Genomic DNA, 15,548 nt, shown 5'->3' on the forward strand with positions numbered 1-15,548 from the left:
TATTTTATTTACAAAAAAAGTTCTTAGATTCAAAAAAACATTCAGTGAACCGAAAAAGTGAGGTCGGTAATATAGGTATTTAGCTGTGTCACATGCCCTTAAGTGTGTGATAACGTTCCGGAGTTCGCGCGCGAACTTTCGAACCTTGGCGGTAAAATTCCTGCCAGATGTGATGTAGTCAATCACACACATATATGTAAAGCTGTCTAGTGGCGCATGCCCTACCTTTGAAGTCTTGCCGAGAAGTTTAAGAGTTTAAGTACAATTATATGAATTTGTGAATGCAAAGTTGCGCAAGTAATTTGGGAGATAATATTCATGATAAAATCTATAAGGACATTTTTTTATAAAGTGTCCTACAGAATTTTAAAACAAATTTTAAGAAGCCATATTAGACAACGAAATCAGTTTTCTTATAAAATGCATTTCCTGTTTTTTCGTAATTGAAAAATAAATAATATAGTTACGTGCAATTAATTTAATTTCTAATTTACTTATATGAATGATAAAGTTTATTGTTTAAATAATATTCGTTGACAATTTATTTTATTAATTTAATTTATTTATTCTTTAATTTAATTAAATGGCACCATATCTTTTAATTTAAATTTCGATTGGATTCTTCAGTTTCAGTTAAAAATTGAAAGACTGACAATATTATAAAACATTTTAATTTTGACCGTTGAAAATGACAGTGAATTTTTTTTTTGTGTAGAAATCTAATCCATTAATAATAAAATGTATTGAATAACTTTGAATCATTTGATGCTAAGTGATATGATACCATTTAATAACTTTTGTCATCTTAAGGAAATTTTTTAATTTCAATTTTAAATTATAGTTTTGAATGCGCAATTCTGGAATAGTTAAAATGCTGCGGCTTCTAAACTAAAGTTATTTATTTTCAAAATTCTAAATTCGTAAATATTTGTTTTTAAGTTTCTTAATTTTTTAAATTCTAAGTCAGAAACGTTACCAATTTTTCAATATTTTGTTTGTTATGTTAGTTTTATTAACCAGTTAAAACTAATTTAAAATTTACAGTTCTTAATCATTTTTTAGAATTAATGTATTTTTACAGAGCATTTCTTAACTTAACAAGTTTTGGAGATTTTAAAAATTTTAATTTCTTAAACGATTTATGAGTCTTCTAATAACAATAAGCAAAATATTGTCCTTCAAATAAAAAAAAAATTAAAAACGCTTTAAGAAAGCTGATGATATTTTCTGAAATCTTATAAAATGTATGTAAATACATTGAGAGCTTTTAAAATCCCTTAAAATAATTGAGATTCTCGTAAATTTTATTAAATACTTTAAAAATCTCTTGGAATATTTCAAAATATCCTAAAACCTTATAGCCCTTATAAAATCCTTTGAAAACTTCAAAAATTTTAGAAAATTCTTTAAAACCGTAGACTTTTTTTCCTTTAAAATCATTGAGATCCCCGGAAATTCCTTCAATTTTTTTAATCTCTTGAAAATTCTTTGCAATCTTGTTAAAAACCGTAAAATATTTCATTAACTTGATTATTGGATGTTGAATAGGATCTTAAATTGGATTTTAATCTCATTTAAATTTCTTAAATTTTATAATATTTCAAATCTTTAAATTTTTTTAAGTTCTTAAATATTCTATTGCATTTTTTGAAAAGCCCTAAAATCTGTCAAATCTTTTGAAATTTCTTAAAATTCCTGAAATCTATTAAAATGTTTGAAAATATTTTCAAATCCTTTGAAATTCATTAAAATCTTGTAAAATATTTTGAAATCCCGTTAAATTAAATGAAATATAATCATATTTTTTTAAATCCCTCGAAATATTTAAAGGCCTATGAAATCCTTTGAGATTATGGGAATTTCATTAAAATACCTTATTGAGAGCCTTTAAATCCCTTAGAATTACTGAACTCCTCGATAATATTACAAAATATCTTAAAAATTCTTTGACATATTTATAATCTTAAAAGTATTCTAAAAACCCTTATTGTAAACATTATTTTAAATGTTTTAAAACACCTTAACATTTTTTAAGTGCTTGAAAACTCCTGTGAATATTTAAAAATGCCCTAAGATATTTAGAATCTTTAGAATCATTCGAAATCCGTTCCAATTCTTGAAATCAATTGACAATATTTTAAAATCTTTAACATTCTTTGAAATCCCTTAATTCTTGTAAATAAATTTGTGGAAATCCATTAACATATTGTCAAATCCGTTTAAAATCTGTGAAAAAACATAAAATCTGATAATTGTCCTTAAAATCACCTGCAATCTTTGAAGTCCTATGAAATCCTTTGAAATGTTGGGAATTATATTAAAATATCTTATTGAGAGTCTTAAAAATCCCGTAGAATTACTGGAATCCTCGAAAATCTGATGAAATCCTTTAAAAATTCTTTGTAATTTTTTTTAAATCTCGGTAATCCTCTGAAATCTTTAGAAATCTTTCCCAATATCCTAAAGTCTTACAAATATTATGGAATCCTTTCTAGGAAATTACAATAAACGTTTAGAGGCCACCATTTAATATTTATATTGGGTAAAATTAATTCGTCAATTTAATTATTCATAGCTCTCTATGCGCACAAGAAACCCCCCCCCCCCCTCCGCACGTTTCACTTCTCTGAATCCGCGCCGGGTTCATAACAAGACTGCGAGTGTTCCTTAATGAAGAGTAATGCAATTCCTATCTCCTAATTTCAAAAGAAGAGACAAGTTAATTTGCATTAATTGAATTTATAATTTCAGAAGCAGAATATTTTAAATAATTGAATTTTCCTACTGCTAGGAACATTACAATTGCGAAACGAAAGAGGCAGAAGAGAAAAATGCAAATAATATGAGCTCCGATCACAAGGGGGATTCAAAATTAGATGATCGCAATAGCAACGTCACTTCAAATAAAGAAGAAAGTAGCACTATAACAGATTCAAATTCCGAGTCTTTAGCAATGCCCTCGAGTACACCACCGGATACGGCAATGTCATCTCCAAATACGAGGACATCTTCGCCTATTCACACGAATAGAAATTCGAATGCTAACAATATAAATGGGCTCCTAAGGAAAAGTGCTCTAAAGGCAGCTTTAAGCTTGGATCCTAGTACACTTTGTCGAGGAAACATTCCCTACGAGAAAATCGCTTTCTCACCTCCACCACCTCGAATGAGCAATCCTGGTAGCATGGAACTCAGAAAGGTAATTTCATTTTTTCTCTACAACCCTTCCTTAATTTTTAAAAATATATTTTTGAATAGGGTACTTTATGCTCCATCTGCGATATCCTGAAATTAACGCACTTTGAATTTTGAAATCCAAGCCTTCATTTCATACCGCTCCACGTCGCGTTTAAGCGGTATACAGTAGGGTGGTCCACAAATGCATGGCAAAATTTTTTTGCATGCTATAGGGCTACGACCCCCCCCCCCCCATTTTATTCCAAATCCGAAAAAAGATGTTTCGTAATTTTTAAATTTTTTAATCTCAACAGGTGCCGGTTTTGACTTGAAAAAATCACTTTTTTGAGTTTTTAAAATAATTTCTTACGGTTTGAAAAAATGTGAAAGGAAAGTATGGGTGCCTATAAAAAATTATCTAACGAAGAATTTCATGTATCAGGCATATAAGTTTGACACACATAATACACCGCCAAGAGTACCTGAAAACTACCCTTAAAACCGAACTGTCAATTCTTCATGAAATCGACCTTTTGAACACTATTCTCGTATTTTTTAAATTAAAATTATTAATATTGATCTAGTGGAGTATCTATTATCCTTGTTTAATTAACTTTTAATTATTTAAACAAATGGAATTTGTTTAAATATTTTTTTTTCGAAAATGCGTTTTTTCCCCTAAAAATGATTACTATTAGTCTATAGGAATATTGATTAACCTTATTTAATTAATTTTTTACTGTTTAAACAAATGTGATTTGTTTAAACAATTTTTTACAAAAATTTGTTTCTTTCTTTAAAAATTATTACTATTAGTCTAGTGGAATAGTTATTAACATAAATTCATTAATTTGCAATTATTTAAACAAATGGAACTTGTTTTAATAAGTTTTTTTAATGAAAATTATTAATACTTCTTCAGTGGAATATTTATCAACATTGTTTTAATTTTATTGAAAAAAATTTTGTTAATAAAAATTAATACTTAAATATTACTGATAAATTAATTATTATTTAATTAATTATTTATCAGTAATTAATTATTACTTATGAATATTCCACTAGACCCAGAGTATTAATTTTTATTTTAAAAAATTCGAAAGGAAAATATTTAAACAAATTACATTTGTTTAAATAATTGAAAATAATTGAACTAATGTAATAAATATTCCACTAGACCTAAAGTAATAATTTTTAAGGAAAGAATGAATTTTCAAAAAAACAAATATATTTAAACAAATTAAATTTGTTACAACAATTAAAAACTGATGTTATTAAATATTCTAGTAGACTAATAGTAATAATTTTAAGAGAAAAAAATTATTTTTTTAATTATTTAAAAAAATTACATTTGTTTAATAATTTAATATTATTTAACCAATAATAATCAATATTCTACTAGACCAATATTAATAATTTCAAGTAAAAAAATACCATAATACAATGTTTAAAAGGTCGATTTCATAAAGAATTAACATTTTTTGTTTTAAGGGTAGTTTTCAGGTACTCGTGGGGGTGTGTAGGGCTTGTAAAACCTATATGTCTCATATATAAAATTCTTCTTTGGATAATTTTCTACAGGTCCCCATACTTTCCCGTCAAATTTTTTCAAACCCTAACAAATTATTTCAAAAACTCAAAAAAGTAATTTTTCCCCATACATTTCACATGGGAAACTTCAAATCAAAACCAGAACCTGCTAAAATCAATAAAAAAAATTAAATAAAAATTATGGAATTTATTTTTCCGGATTTTGAATGAAATGGGGGGATAGTTGCCCTCTATAAAAAAACAGGAAACGAGGGGTTAATTACTGCTGCAATCTGCTGTACTCTCTCTCTCTCTCTCTCGCTCTCGCTGCAACCTCATGAGATCTTATGAAATCTCATGCAATCTTTTACAATTTTTAATTGTATGAATTTTATGGGATTTACAAATATTTCAAGATAATCTTGTGAATATTTGGAAAATAAATTGAATTTCAAGTGATTCCTAGCGATTTCAAAAATTTTAAGGGATTTTAAGGAATTTCAGGTAATTTCATAAGATTAAAGGATTACACAGATTTGCAGCGATTTAAATGGGTTTCGTTTCGAAAACTTTAATAAATAAAGTTTAATATAATTTAAACTCCAGAGAATTTCTATTGATTTTAAGCGATTTTGAAAGATTTCATAGAAATTTCACAGAATTTTAAAGATTTCCAAACATACCAGGAAGTTTTAAGTGATGTTAAGGCTTTTAGAAGGATTTTATAAAATTTATAAATATTTCGACTAATTTAATAAGATTTCATTCGATTTTCAAAAAATTTTAAATATTTTGACAGATTTGAAGAATTTTTTAATGAGCTCAAGAGATTTGAAAGAATTTTGTAGGGTTTTAAATGATTTCAAGGGATTGTAAAGAATTTCAAGTAATTTACGAAGTTTCAAGGATTTCATTTGCCAAAGATTTTAAGGGTTTTCAAAATTTTCTAGTGGTATTATAGTTTTTTTGTAACAACTTTAATGTATAAGTTTAATTGAAATTATATTCAAGGACTTTCAAATGATTTATACTACTTTACATGGACTATTACGTTTTCCAAGGATTTCAAAGGATTTCGAAGGATTATGAAGAATTTCAAGAGATATAAAACTTTTCAAGGGATTTCAAAAAATGTTGTAGGATTTAAAAATATTTCCAGGGATTTCTAGAGATAGGATTCTTACCGATTTCACAGATTTTAAGGAATTTCAAAAGATTTCCAGAGATTTAAACAATTTTTTTAGTAGAATTTTATTGAATACGTTTAATTTAAATGATATCCAAGCGCTTTCAAATGATAATACATTTTAAAACGTTTTTTCCCTGTTTTCAAACGATTTCAAGGGATTTTAAGGGATTATAAAGGATTTCAAGAGATATGAACATTTTCAGGAAGTTTTTAAGAATTTCGTAGGATTTCACGGATTTTAAAGATTCTGCAAGGATTTCCAAGGATTTTTAGAGAATTAAATGGTTTTTTTTTTAAATCGAAGGAATTTTAAAAGATTCCAAGGTATTTATTAAATCTCTAAGGATTCTATGGAATTTCAAAGATTTCTAGAGATTTGAGAGAGTTTTCAAAGAGAATTTTAATGAATAAATTTAATTTAATTTATATTCAAGAGCTTCAAAATAATTTGTACTTTTTTTAAAGGGATGTTTACGTTTTCTAAAGATTTCTATATAAAGGATTCCAAGAGATATCAATGATATAATTATATCTCCAAGGATTTTGAAGGATTTCAAAGATTTCTAGAGATCTAAGCGGGGTTTGAAAGTGAGTTTTAATGAATAAGTTTAATTTAAATTACATAGAAGGGCTTTCAAATTAATTATAATTTACGAAATAAATTAAATTTTATTTTGAAGAGTTTAAGCAAGATTAGAATTTATACGAGCTATATTTTTAAGATTTTTTGTACCAATTTCAATCGATTTTAACAGATTGTAATATATTTCAAATATTTCAGTGGCCTTAACATTATTTCAATTAAATTTTAAGAGATTTGAAACCCTGCCTTTAAATTAATTCCTTTTAAATGTTCATATTATATATTTAAATGCTGATGATCCTATAATTATTTTTCATTAGGCTAGTCCATTTTTTATAGCAAACAATTTTTTTTTTAAAATCGCACAATAGCCTAAATGGTTTTTTTATGACAAAAATAATATGTGGAAAAGGAATATTTAATCAAATAATATTTGGGGTAATAATAGGATTTATTATTATTTTAATTTTATTACAAAAAAATTTTTTTGTTCGATAAAGGAACAATTTAGGCCGTTGTGCACATTTGAATTCAATCATTATTTTGCTTGGACTATCCTATTTTCCATATAATGATTTTCTATGATGAATTTCCTATAATCCATAGAATATTTGCATTCTCAAACAATATTTTGCAATTCCATACAATCTTACAATCTTGCAATCGTGCAATGTGGTGTACAACAAATATCCGAGTAATGAACCCCTGTACTTGAGGGGGAGGGGGAGTAGGGGAAGTGAGCGGAGAGTAAGTATGGAAAATGATCGGAGGGGTTAGTAGAGAAAAAGAGGGGATGGAAAAGTAGTTGAATTGAGGGAAAGCTATGGGAAATTATGGGAGGGTAAGTGGTGGAAGTGAGGGGAAATTATAGAGCGAACTTTGGGGAATGATTGGAAGTGATTAAGACTATAGTGATGGAAGTGAAGGGAGGGTTAGTAGAGTAGTGCAGGTGAGTGGAGAAAAATTTGCGGAATGAAGGGGTTGCGAAGGGTGTAAGAGTGGATATGAGAAAGCAGAAGTGTGTCTGGGAAAGTAGGGAGAGTAGGGAGTATGGGAGGGGGAGGTTTGAGCCACCTAATTAACGTCTTAATGGGCAACGAAACGAAAAGGGAAGTAGTGTAATTACAGGAGGGGTAGTAGGGGAGTATATGGGAGAGTCAGGGTATATATGGGAAAGGAGGGGGAGTAGGGATAGGAAAGTATGGGAAGGGGAAGTTTGAACGACTTAAATAACGTCTAAATAGGCTACGAAACCCTTTTTTGTAGGCGTGCGACGCCTACTTTGAATTATTTTTTAATTTTTTTTTAATAATCAGATCTTTTCATCGTTAATTGTTAAGGATTCATTAGGACACGAATTAGCGCGAGAAGAAGAGTGTTCCTGCTGAGACTTGTTCAACGGGGGCTGACAAGGCTCCCTGGGCTACCATCTTAGAAAGCCCCAACGATCGCTGACCATGCCAGCAATCAAGTACACATCTCCTGAGAGGCGACCCCAATCTCGCCAATCATCGGAAGAAACGCTCATTTAACGCAACAAATATTTATATCGCTCGTCAAACTGTACGTATGGATGTTAAATTAATTTTTTTCATTTATGACGATTATTCGTTTATTTAACATTTGTATAGGTACGTACTTTTAAAAAAGGTACGAAGATCCAAAATACTCAAATACCCCCTCAAGGGCATGTGATACAGCTAAATACCTATATTACCGACCTCAAATTATCAGTTCACTGAATCTTTAATTGAACCTAAGAACTTCTTTTGTAAATAAAATATCGAGCTGAAACTTTGGAAAATGCATTAGAGTACAATAAAGTACGTTTAGGTTCTGCATTTTGGTAGGAACTTCACTGAAAATTATTTTATCTTTTTTCTGAACCTCGACATTTTTTGAACGTTCGAACTTTTTTTATACATAAAATATCGTTCTCAAACTTTGAGAAATGCAAGAGCCGAAAGAAAACTACGTTTAAGTACAAATTTTAATAATAAAGGATGTAAAAAATATATATTTCAACTATCAATTCCATCGGCATCAGGCGGTAACGTTTTACATGAAAATACGAACCCTGGCGGTCACTAGACGAGGCTCTAGAGGATTCGTGTTTTCGTGTACAACGTTACCGGCTGATGCCGATGGAATTGATAGTTGAAAGTTTTTTTTTACATCTCTTATTATTAAGCTTTGTACTTAAACGTAGTTTTCTTTCGGCTCTTGCATTTTTCAAAGTTTGAGACCGACATTTTATGTATAAAAAAAGTTCGTTAGTTCAAAAAATGTCGAGGTTCAGAAAAAAGATGAAATAATTTTCAGTGAAGTTCCTACCAAAATGCAGTACCTAAACGTACTTTATTTTACTCTAATACATTTTCCAAAGTTTCAGCTTGATATTTTATTTACAAAAAAAGTTCTTAGGTTCAAAAAAACATTCAGTGAACTGAAAAAGTGAGGTTGGTAATATAGGTATGTAGCTGTGTCACATGCCCTTAAGACTAAAATTGGATCCGAAAATAGTTTTTTCCAAAAATTCGAATTTAATTTCCCTCTTGAAGTTTCAATTCAAATGCAGCTTCAGGGTGGCCGTTTTATTCGAGAAGCAAAATTCCCAGCTTTACGGGTAGGCAACAATTTTTCACGATCATTGAAGTTAAAAAATTCGAACTCTTACAGTCAAAATTTGTTTCATTTGAAGTTTTATCAAAACTTATATAGAAGCTGTTAGCACTTTTCAATCGAACATTTTTTGATTAAATGGCGTCCCAGGTAAAAAAGTTATATATAGTTTATATATAGTGGATAAGAAAATTATATTTTTCATTTGTTTTATGAATTTTTTCTGTGTAAAACAAATGAATAATATCAGTGTTTTGTTCACGATATATAAATTAAATAAAACTTTTTCACCTGGGGTTAAACTTTAACATTTAAAAATTGTCTGAATCAAGCAGTTTCAAGATTTGTAGTTAAAAAATTGTAAATCGACGCCTGCATTACATGCCGCTCCACGTCGCTTTTAAACGGTATACTGCACCCTAGGAGAAAAAATTATATATAATTTATATATAGTGGACAAAACACTGATATTTTTTATTTTTATTTGTTCATAAAACAAACGAAAAATATAATTGTCTTATCCACTATAGTATATAACTTTTTCACCTGGGACCGTGTCGTGTTTAGGTGGTGTACCGCTCCAAGCATGTGATCAGAAAGATTCTTCTTTTAAAATTTTGTAAAATTCTCGATGAAACAATAAATTCACAAGTTTTTCTAAATTTTCCCATTCCAGCGGCCACCCTGAACTCGGATCGATCAATTGCATATTTAAGCTTATACGTTTTTTACACGTAATAAGTTGCATACAGGTACGAAAATTAATAGTGTGATGAGAAAAGAGAAAAGTTGAATATTTTTATATCTTGACAGCTGTAAATTCTGCTCTCTGCACTGAAAAAACTATATTAAATCAACCAAGTTTCACTAAATGAATTTTGAATACAACGAATGTGTCTCTGATTTAATTTTATTTTATTCAGTGCACTTTTAATTTTTAGTTTGTGACGCTCAAGTAATTTAATAATTGGAAAAATCTATGAAATTATTTTCATAAGTAGAAACTTTTAATTTTCGGATTATTTATTATATTTGATACTGACATCTTTTCGTTCTTTGTAAATTATTGACATTAGGAAGGATAGAAAAAATCTATCACTCTCACGTGGGCGTGATTGGTCTTCCAACAATTGTTTTTTCGCAAATGACATAAATTTTTACGTAAAAAATAGCAGTACGTTATTTAAAGAATGAGTTTTGCTACTGAATATGATTCAATTTTTGGTATAAATTGCAAATTATTGCTATCTATGCAATAGAGTTTTACAATAAAAGTATCTAGTCGATGCCAAATACCAAAATATTGATGCCAAATGTAAAATAATTGTTCTCTAGGTGTTATAAGTTTAAACTTTTTTATTGTTAAATTCTATTTACTATATAATATTTATTTATCATGTGCTCAACCCCGTTTTAAGTTCCTATAATTTTATTGCATCTTGAAATGGGTATAACTAGCAATCTACCAGAAAATGTAAACTGTGAATTAACTAAAGGAACTGACGCGAACCTAAAGTGTATTTCGATGCCTCCATTCCATACTGCTCCACGTCGCGTTTAGGCTGTGTACAGCCCTCCGTCGACCTTGATCGATGTATACCGCCAGGAAATATGCTTGTACGCAGGACTTGGAGCTTTACAGCAACCAAACAACACGGAGAGCTGTACACTGCCTAAACTCGACGTGGCGCGGTACACCGCCTAAACGAACACCTCTTTAATTTTTAAACAGCTCATTAAAGTTATTTAACATAAAAACAGGGTAAAAATATAAGGGTTAAACGGGTGTCTACTAATTTTTACCAGTTCTGCCCGGTTATTTTGGCCCTCTTCAGTTATCTATTCTGAAAATTATTTACACGTAGTATGGAAAATATAACATATAATAGTTATTGTAAAATTCACTTGGCATTAAAATAAACAACTTTTTTTGTAATAACTTCTCAATAATTAATTGATAATAGCACATAGATTGAAAATTATATCTAAGAGTGATTTAATAGTTAGAATACCATAAATAATTAATTAAAGATATGTTTATAAAAAATAAAAACTGCGTTGTTAACTAAATGTAACCTGATAATTAAAACATCAGCACTGTACCATATTTCACATATCTCTAAAAACTGCTTAAAATAAATAACTGAAACGGCTACCATCGTCTGCCAAAACATCTGAATAATAATTAATAATTATTTATTATACATCTCAGAGAAAACCATTTTTGCAGAACGCGCATATAGTTTTTCGATTTGAGGGAAGAAATCATTTTTAAATAAACTAAAAATTCCGAATAACTTTTTATTTGCTAAAATTTTTTGAACGCCCGAATTCGAGCTAAAATTAGAGTATGTGGTCTAAGAACAATGAAATAAGTATTACCAGATTGTTTTTGAAATCATACATCAATATAATCTTCCTAAGATTTTAAAGAAATCTTAAATATTTTGGAAGATTTCAGATAGTCTAAAAAAAATCTTGAAAATTTTGAAGATACTTTTTTTTACTTTAGGGGATTTTGTTAAATTTTAGGGAAAAAGCAAAGGCACTTAAAAGATATTTGGGACTTTTAAAACTTTGTAAGAAATGAAAATATTGGATGAATTTTCAGAAATCCTTCTAAGTTTTTAAATATTTTTAATCTCTTCAAAATCTCTTGAATTCCTAAAAATATCTTTTAATTTGACTGTAGTTTTTCTCAAAATTGTGAAAAATCATTCAAAATAAAATAAAAATGCCTTACAATCTTCCACGTTTTTAGAAATATTTTAAATTTTTTTCTTAAATTATTTGTTAATCTTTTTGAATCTTTTAAAAAATTCTAAACCTTCTAAATACCTTTCTAAAGTATTAAAGTATTAAAGACTTCCAGATTCTTTTTCCAAAAATTTTGAAATTTTAAAAACTTGAAATTATTATTTTAAAATAAACCCTCAACTATTCGAAAATTTTCCACAAATATTTTCAAAAAATGTAGTCTCCTCAAATCTTTCAAAATGATTAAAAAGCTTCTAATTTTTTTCGAAATCTTTAAAAAAAGTTTTTATCCAAAATTTAATTTTTCTTATATCTTTGAAGATGTGAAAACGTTTACACATTATAGTTTGAAAGCAAAATATTAAAAACAGAACTATTACCCAACATGAAGAATTAATATTAATAAAATATCAATATTATAAAAAATAAAAATGTTTTCTTTCATCAATAATTGTTAGAAACGTTTAGAAATCCATTTTATGATGAAATACAATTATTTATTTGGAAATTTTGATTGAAAAAATTGATGATGCAAAAAAATCGTAATGTTTAATAATACTTTTTTTTAGATAGTATTTGAAACACTAAACATTTAAATTTATTTTTCTTGTTACAATGGTTAATAAAAAATATCACATTTCGATTTCTCTATTACATACCGCTCCACATCTTTCGGTTGCATTTGGTCGCTGTACAGCTTCAAGTCGTGTGTACAGGCATATGAACTCAAGCTATAGAGCGAGCAAACGCGACGGAGAGCTGTGTACCGCTTAAACACGATGTAGAGCGGTATCGAATGGAGGCGTCTTTTTTCAAAAATTTGTTATGTGATTTCCGGTTCGAATTTGTATTCTCGGTTAATTTCCGTTTTTTCAGTTTTTTATTTAAATTTCAAACTATTTTCCGGGTTTCTCGATTAGTAGACACCCTGCCTTAAGAATAAGCAAATAAGTCTGAAAAATGGTGTAACATTAATTTTTTATGCATTTTAAAAACTAAATCCTAGCGAATGCTTCTTTTTCACAGAAATATTTATTGGCAATATAAATAGGTAGAATCTTGTCAGGCGGGGTGTTCAAATTGATATTCACGATTTTTCTTAAACTTACACAGATTTCATCTTCGGCATGTAAATAATAATATTTAACGAAAACAAACGAATCATATTTCACACCAAAGTAAAATTGCATCGCGTTTATGAATAATGGAAAAAAGGCTTATAAAGTAGAGGAAACCTTCTTACAGTTGATAATGCAACATACACTGGTTAATCATTAATTAAAGCACATATATACATAAACTTATTAATTGCAATTTTAATTTATTTAGACCTATCGTATCTTCATCATAAATTAAATAGAATTAATTATCTTATATACATTAGTATTATTAATAAATGATTAACTACTGTAGGTTTCATTATCCACTTTAGGGAGGTTTCCCCTATTCATTTCGCGTCATCTTGCGCGAGTCTAGCGATATAATTATAATCGACACATAGATGTTTTTATATAGTGTGACGCCAAAATTGACAGGTGCTCAATAGCTCAAACCTAATTTTATACTGGCTTCCGAGCGCTGTTTTTAAAACCCCCATAATCTACACTAGAATGGTACCAATATATACCTGTACAAATTCGACTTTCGATTTTTGGTGATCGATCTCGCCCCTTAATTTGTTCGTTTTTTGGAAAAATAAATTCCCCAATTTTTTATTCAAATCGGTCAGCATGAATCCGTGTCCCCGGGCTTTTGAAAATAACATGGGGTTTTTAATGGGAAAAGCTCGGTTTTCGAAAAGAATGGAAAAAATAAATACTTTTTAGTAACTTTTTGTAAATTAAAGTTTTTTCACATCTTAGAGAATCATTTATTAATAATTAGAGAATAATTTCCACACAATAACTTGAAATCACCCCTCCCCCGCCCAACTTTCTGTATTGTGCCCGGAAAATACAACAAAAAATGCAAAATATAAGTTTTAGGTAAAATTCATGCTAAAGACTGTATTATTTGTTAAAAGAAATTTTGTTTGCCTTAAAATCGTGAAAAGATAGTATTTTTTGGAATAAATGATAAAGCTGATTAATTAAAAAAATAATAATAATTTTTTAAGATACAATTGGTAATTATTTAAACTATTTATTCGTTTAAACCGTTTTCCCCTGCGAATCGTAGAAGTTATTATTTTCAATTTACTTTTCAAAGCAATTGCCAAATATCTGAAACCAACAAATATTACCGGTAATATTCATTAAATTTTTTTTGTGTGATTAACAAAAGAACAATTTTCAAGTTTAAGCAAATGAAAATGGTTTAAATAATTACTAAATATCTTAAGTTAGTAATATTATTCTTGAAATTCATCAACTATATCATTTATTGCAAAAATAATAACTAGCGAAAAGAATTATTTTTAACAGTTAATAATTATTCAAACAACTAAAAAGTAATTAAAAAATTCTTGAAAACTTGTGACTTATAGAATTTAATAATTAGTTTTTCAAAATTCAGAAAATACTGTCATTAGCATTATTTCTACATAAAACAGGTATTTTGAATTTTTTGAGGCACTTTCCGGCAAAACTTACGCGAGGTTGGCGGGTACAACATTAAAATTGATTGGCTGGAATTTATTCTTCGAACATTACTTACGAACTGATCAAACTTTAATTTACAAAATGGCTGTAAAAACTATTTTTTAACGGATTAATGCTGACCGATTAAAAAAATAGGGAATTTCTTTTTCCGAAAAAATGGGGGGGGGGGTCGATAAACAAAATCGAAACTCCAATTTTTGGACCACCCTCATCTGCACTGTGTAGGATGTTCTGAAATTCTCAGTGAAACCAAAGTTTAATAAGAAAAGTAGACGGAAATCATAAAATTTTAAAACAGGGTGGCCGCTTTAAAGGAAGAAAAAAATAACCGTTTTTTCCTGATTCGCAAAAATTTGAACAAAATAGCTGAAATTATATTAATTTGAGTTAATCTGAACTGAACTTCAAATTAAAACGCTCAAAGTTGAACTCTTTTAAATTAAAATTTTAAAAATTAAAGTCTAAAAAAATGTTAATCCAAACGCTCAATAATTGACACATAAATTTAAAATATCTATTAAATTTTTCTAAATCGATTAGATTACATTTTTTTAGTGGTCACTTTTTAAATTAGAAGTTAAATCATCCTTTTTTATAAGTTGTTTTAAATTAATTATTGTGAAATAATTAATTGATTTGATTTATAATTGCTCACTTAATGTGAAAAGTAAAATGTCAGAAATAGAATATTTTATAGTGAAACAATATTTAGATAGGAATTGAAATTGAATTAAAGCGTTGAATTATGGATTTATTAATTTGAAGTTATTATTAAATTGAAAATAGTTTTTAAACTTTTAAGCGGACCTTTACATTTTTTAAGCTACTAAGTCTTTCGAATTGAAATATTTTATTTTTAACCTTAAAATTGATAAATTGTTTAATTTTGAACATATTTAGAATCGTCTTGTAAAATCATTTATTGTTCAATTTTTAATACTTAAACTACAGTTTAATTTAAAAATCATTAATTAATTTATATTTACGATCATATACTTTTATCGTGTTTTTTATTTATTTTTAAATCCATTTTAAACGCTTTTAATTTTTTTAATTCTTAAAAAACTACTTTTAAAAATTTTTAAATTGA

The 15,548-nt window shown here is 28.0% G+C and overlaps 1 protein-coding gene across 1 annotated transcript in view; it reads left to right on the plus strand.

The window, feature by feature from the left end:
• Positions 1-8,179, plus strand: part of LOC117170265 (ALK tyrosine kinase receptor) — a 77,110-nt gene extending 68,931 nt beyond the window's left edge. The window contains exons 24-25 of the mRNA XM_033356918.1: positions 2,792-3,199; positions 7,820-8,179. Coding sequence (XP_033212809.1) covers positions 2,792-3,199; positions 7,820-7,867 — 456 coding nt within the window. The 3' untranslated portion in view covers positions 7,868-8,179. The remainder of the gene's footprint in view (positions 1-2,791; positions 3,200-7,819) is intronic.
• Positions 8,180-15,548: the final 7,369 nt, after the last annotated feature.

Source organism: Belonocnema kinseyi, chromosome 3, assembly GCF_010883055.1.
Source record: "Belonocnema kinseyi isolate 2016_QV_RU_SX_M_011 chromosome 3, B_treatae_v1, whole genome shotgun sequence".
NCBI classification, from domain to species: domain Eukaryota; kingdom Metazoa; phylum Arthropoda; class Insecta; order Hymenoptera; family Cynipidae; genus Belonocnema; species Belonocnema kinseyi.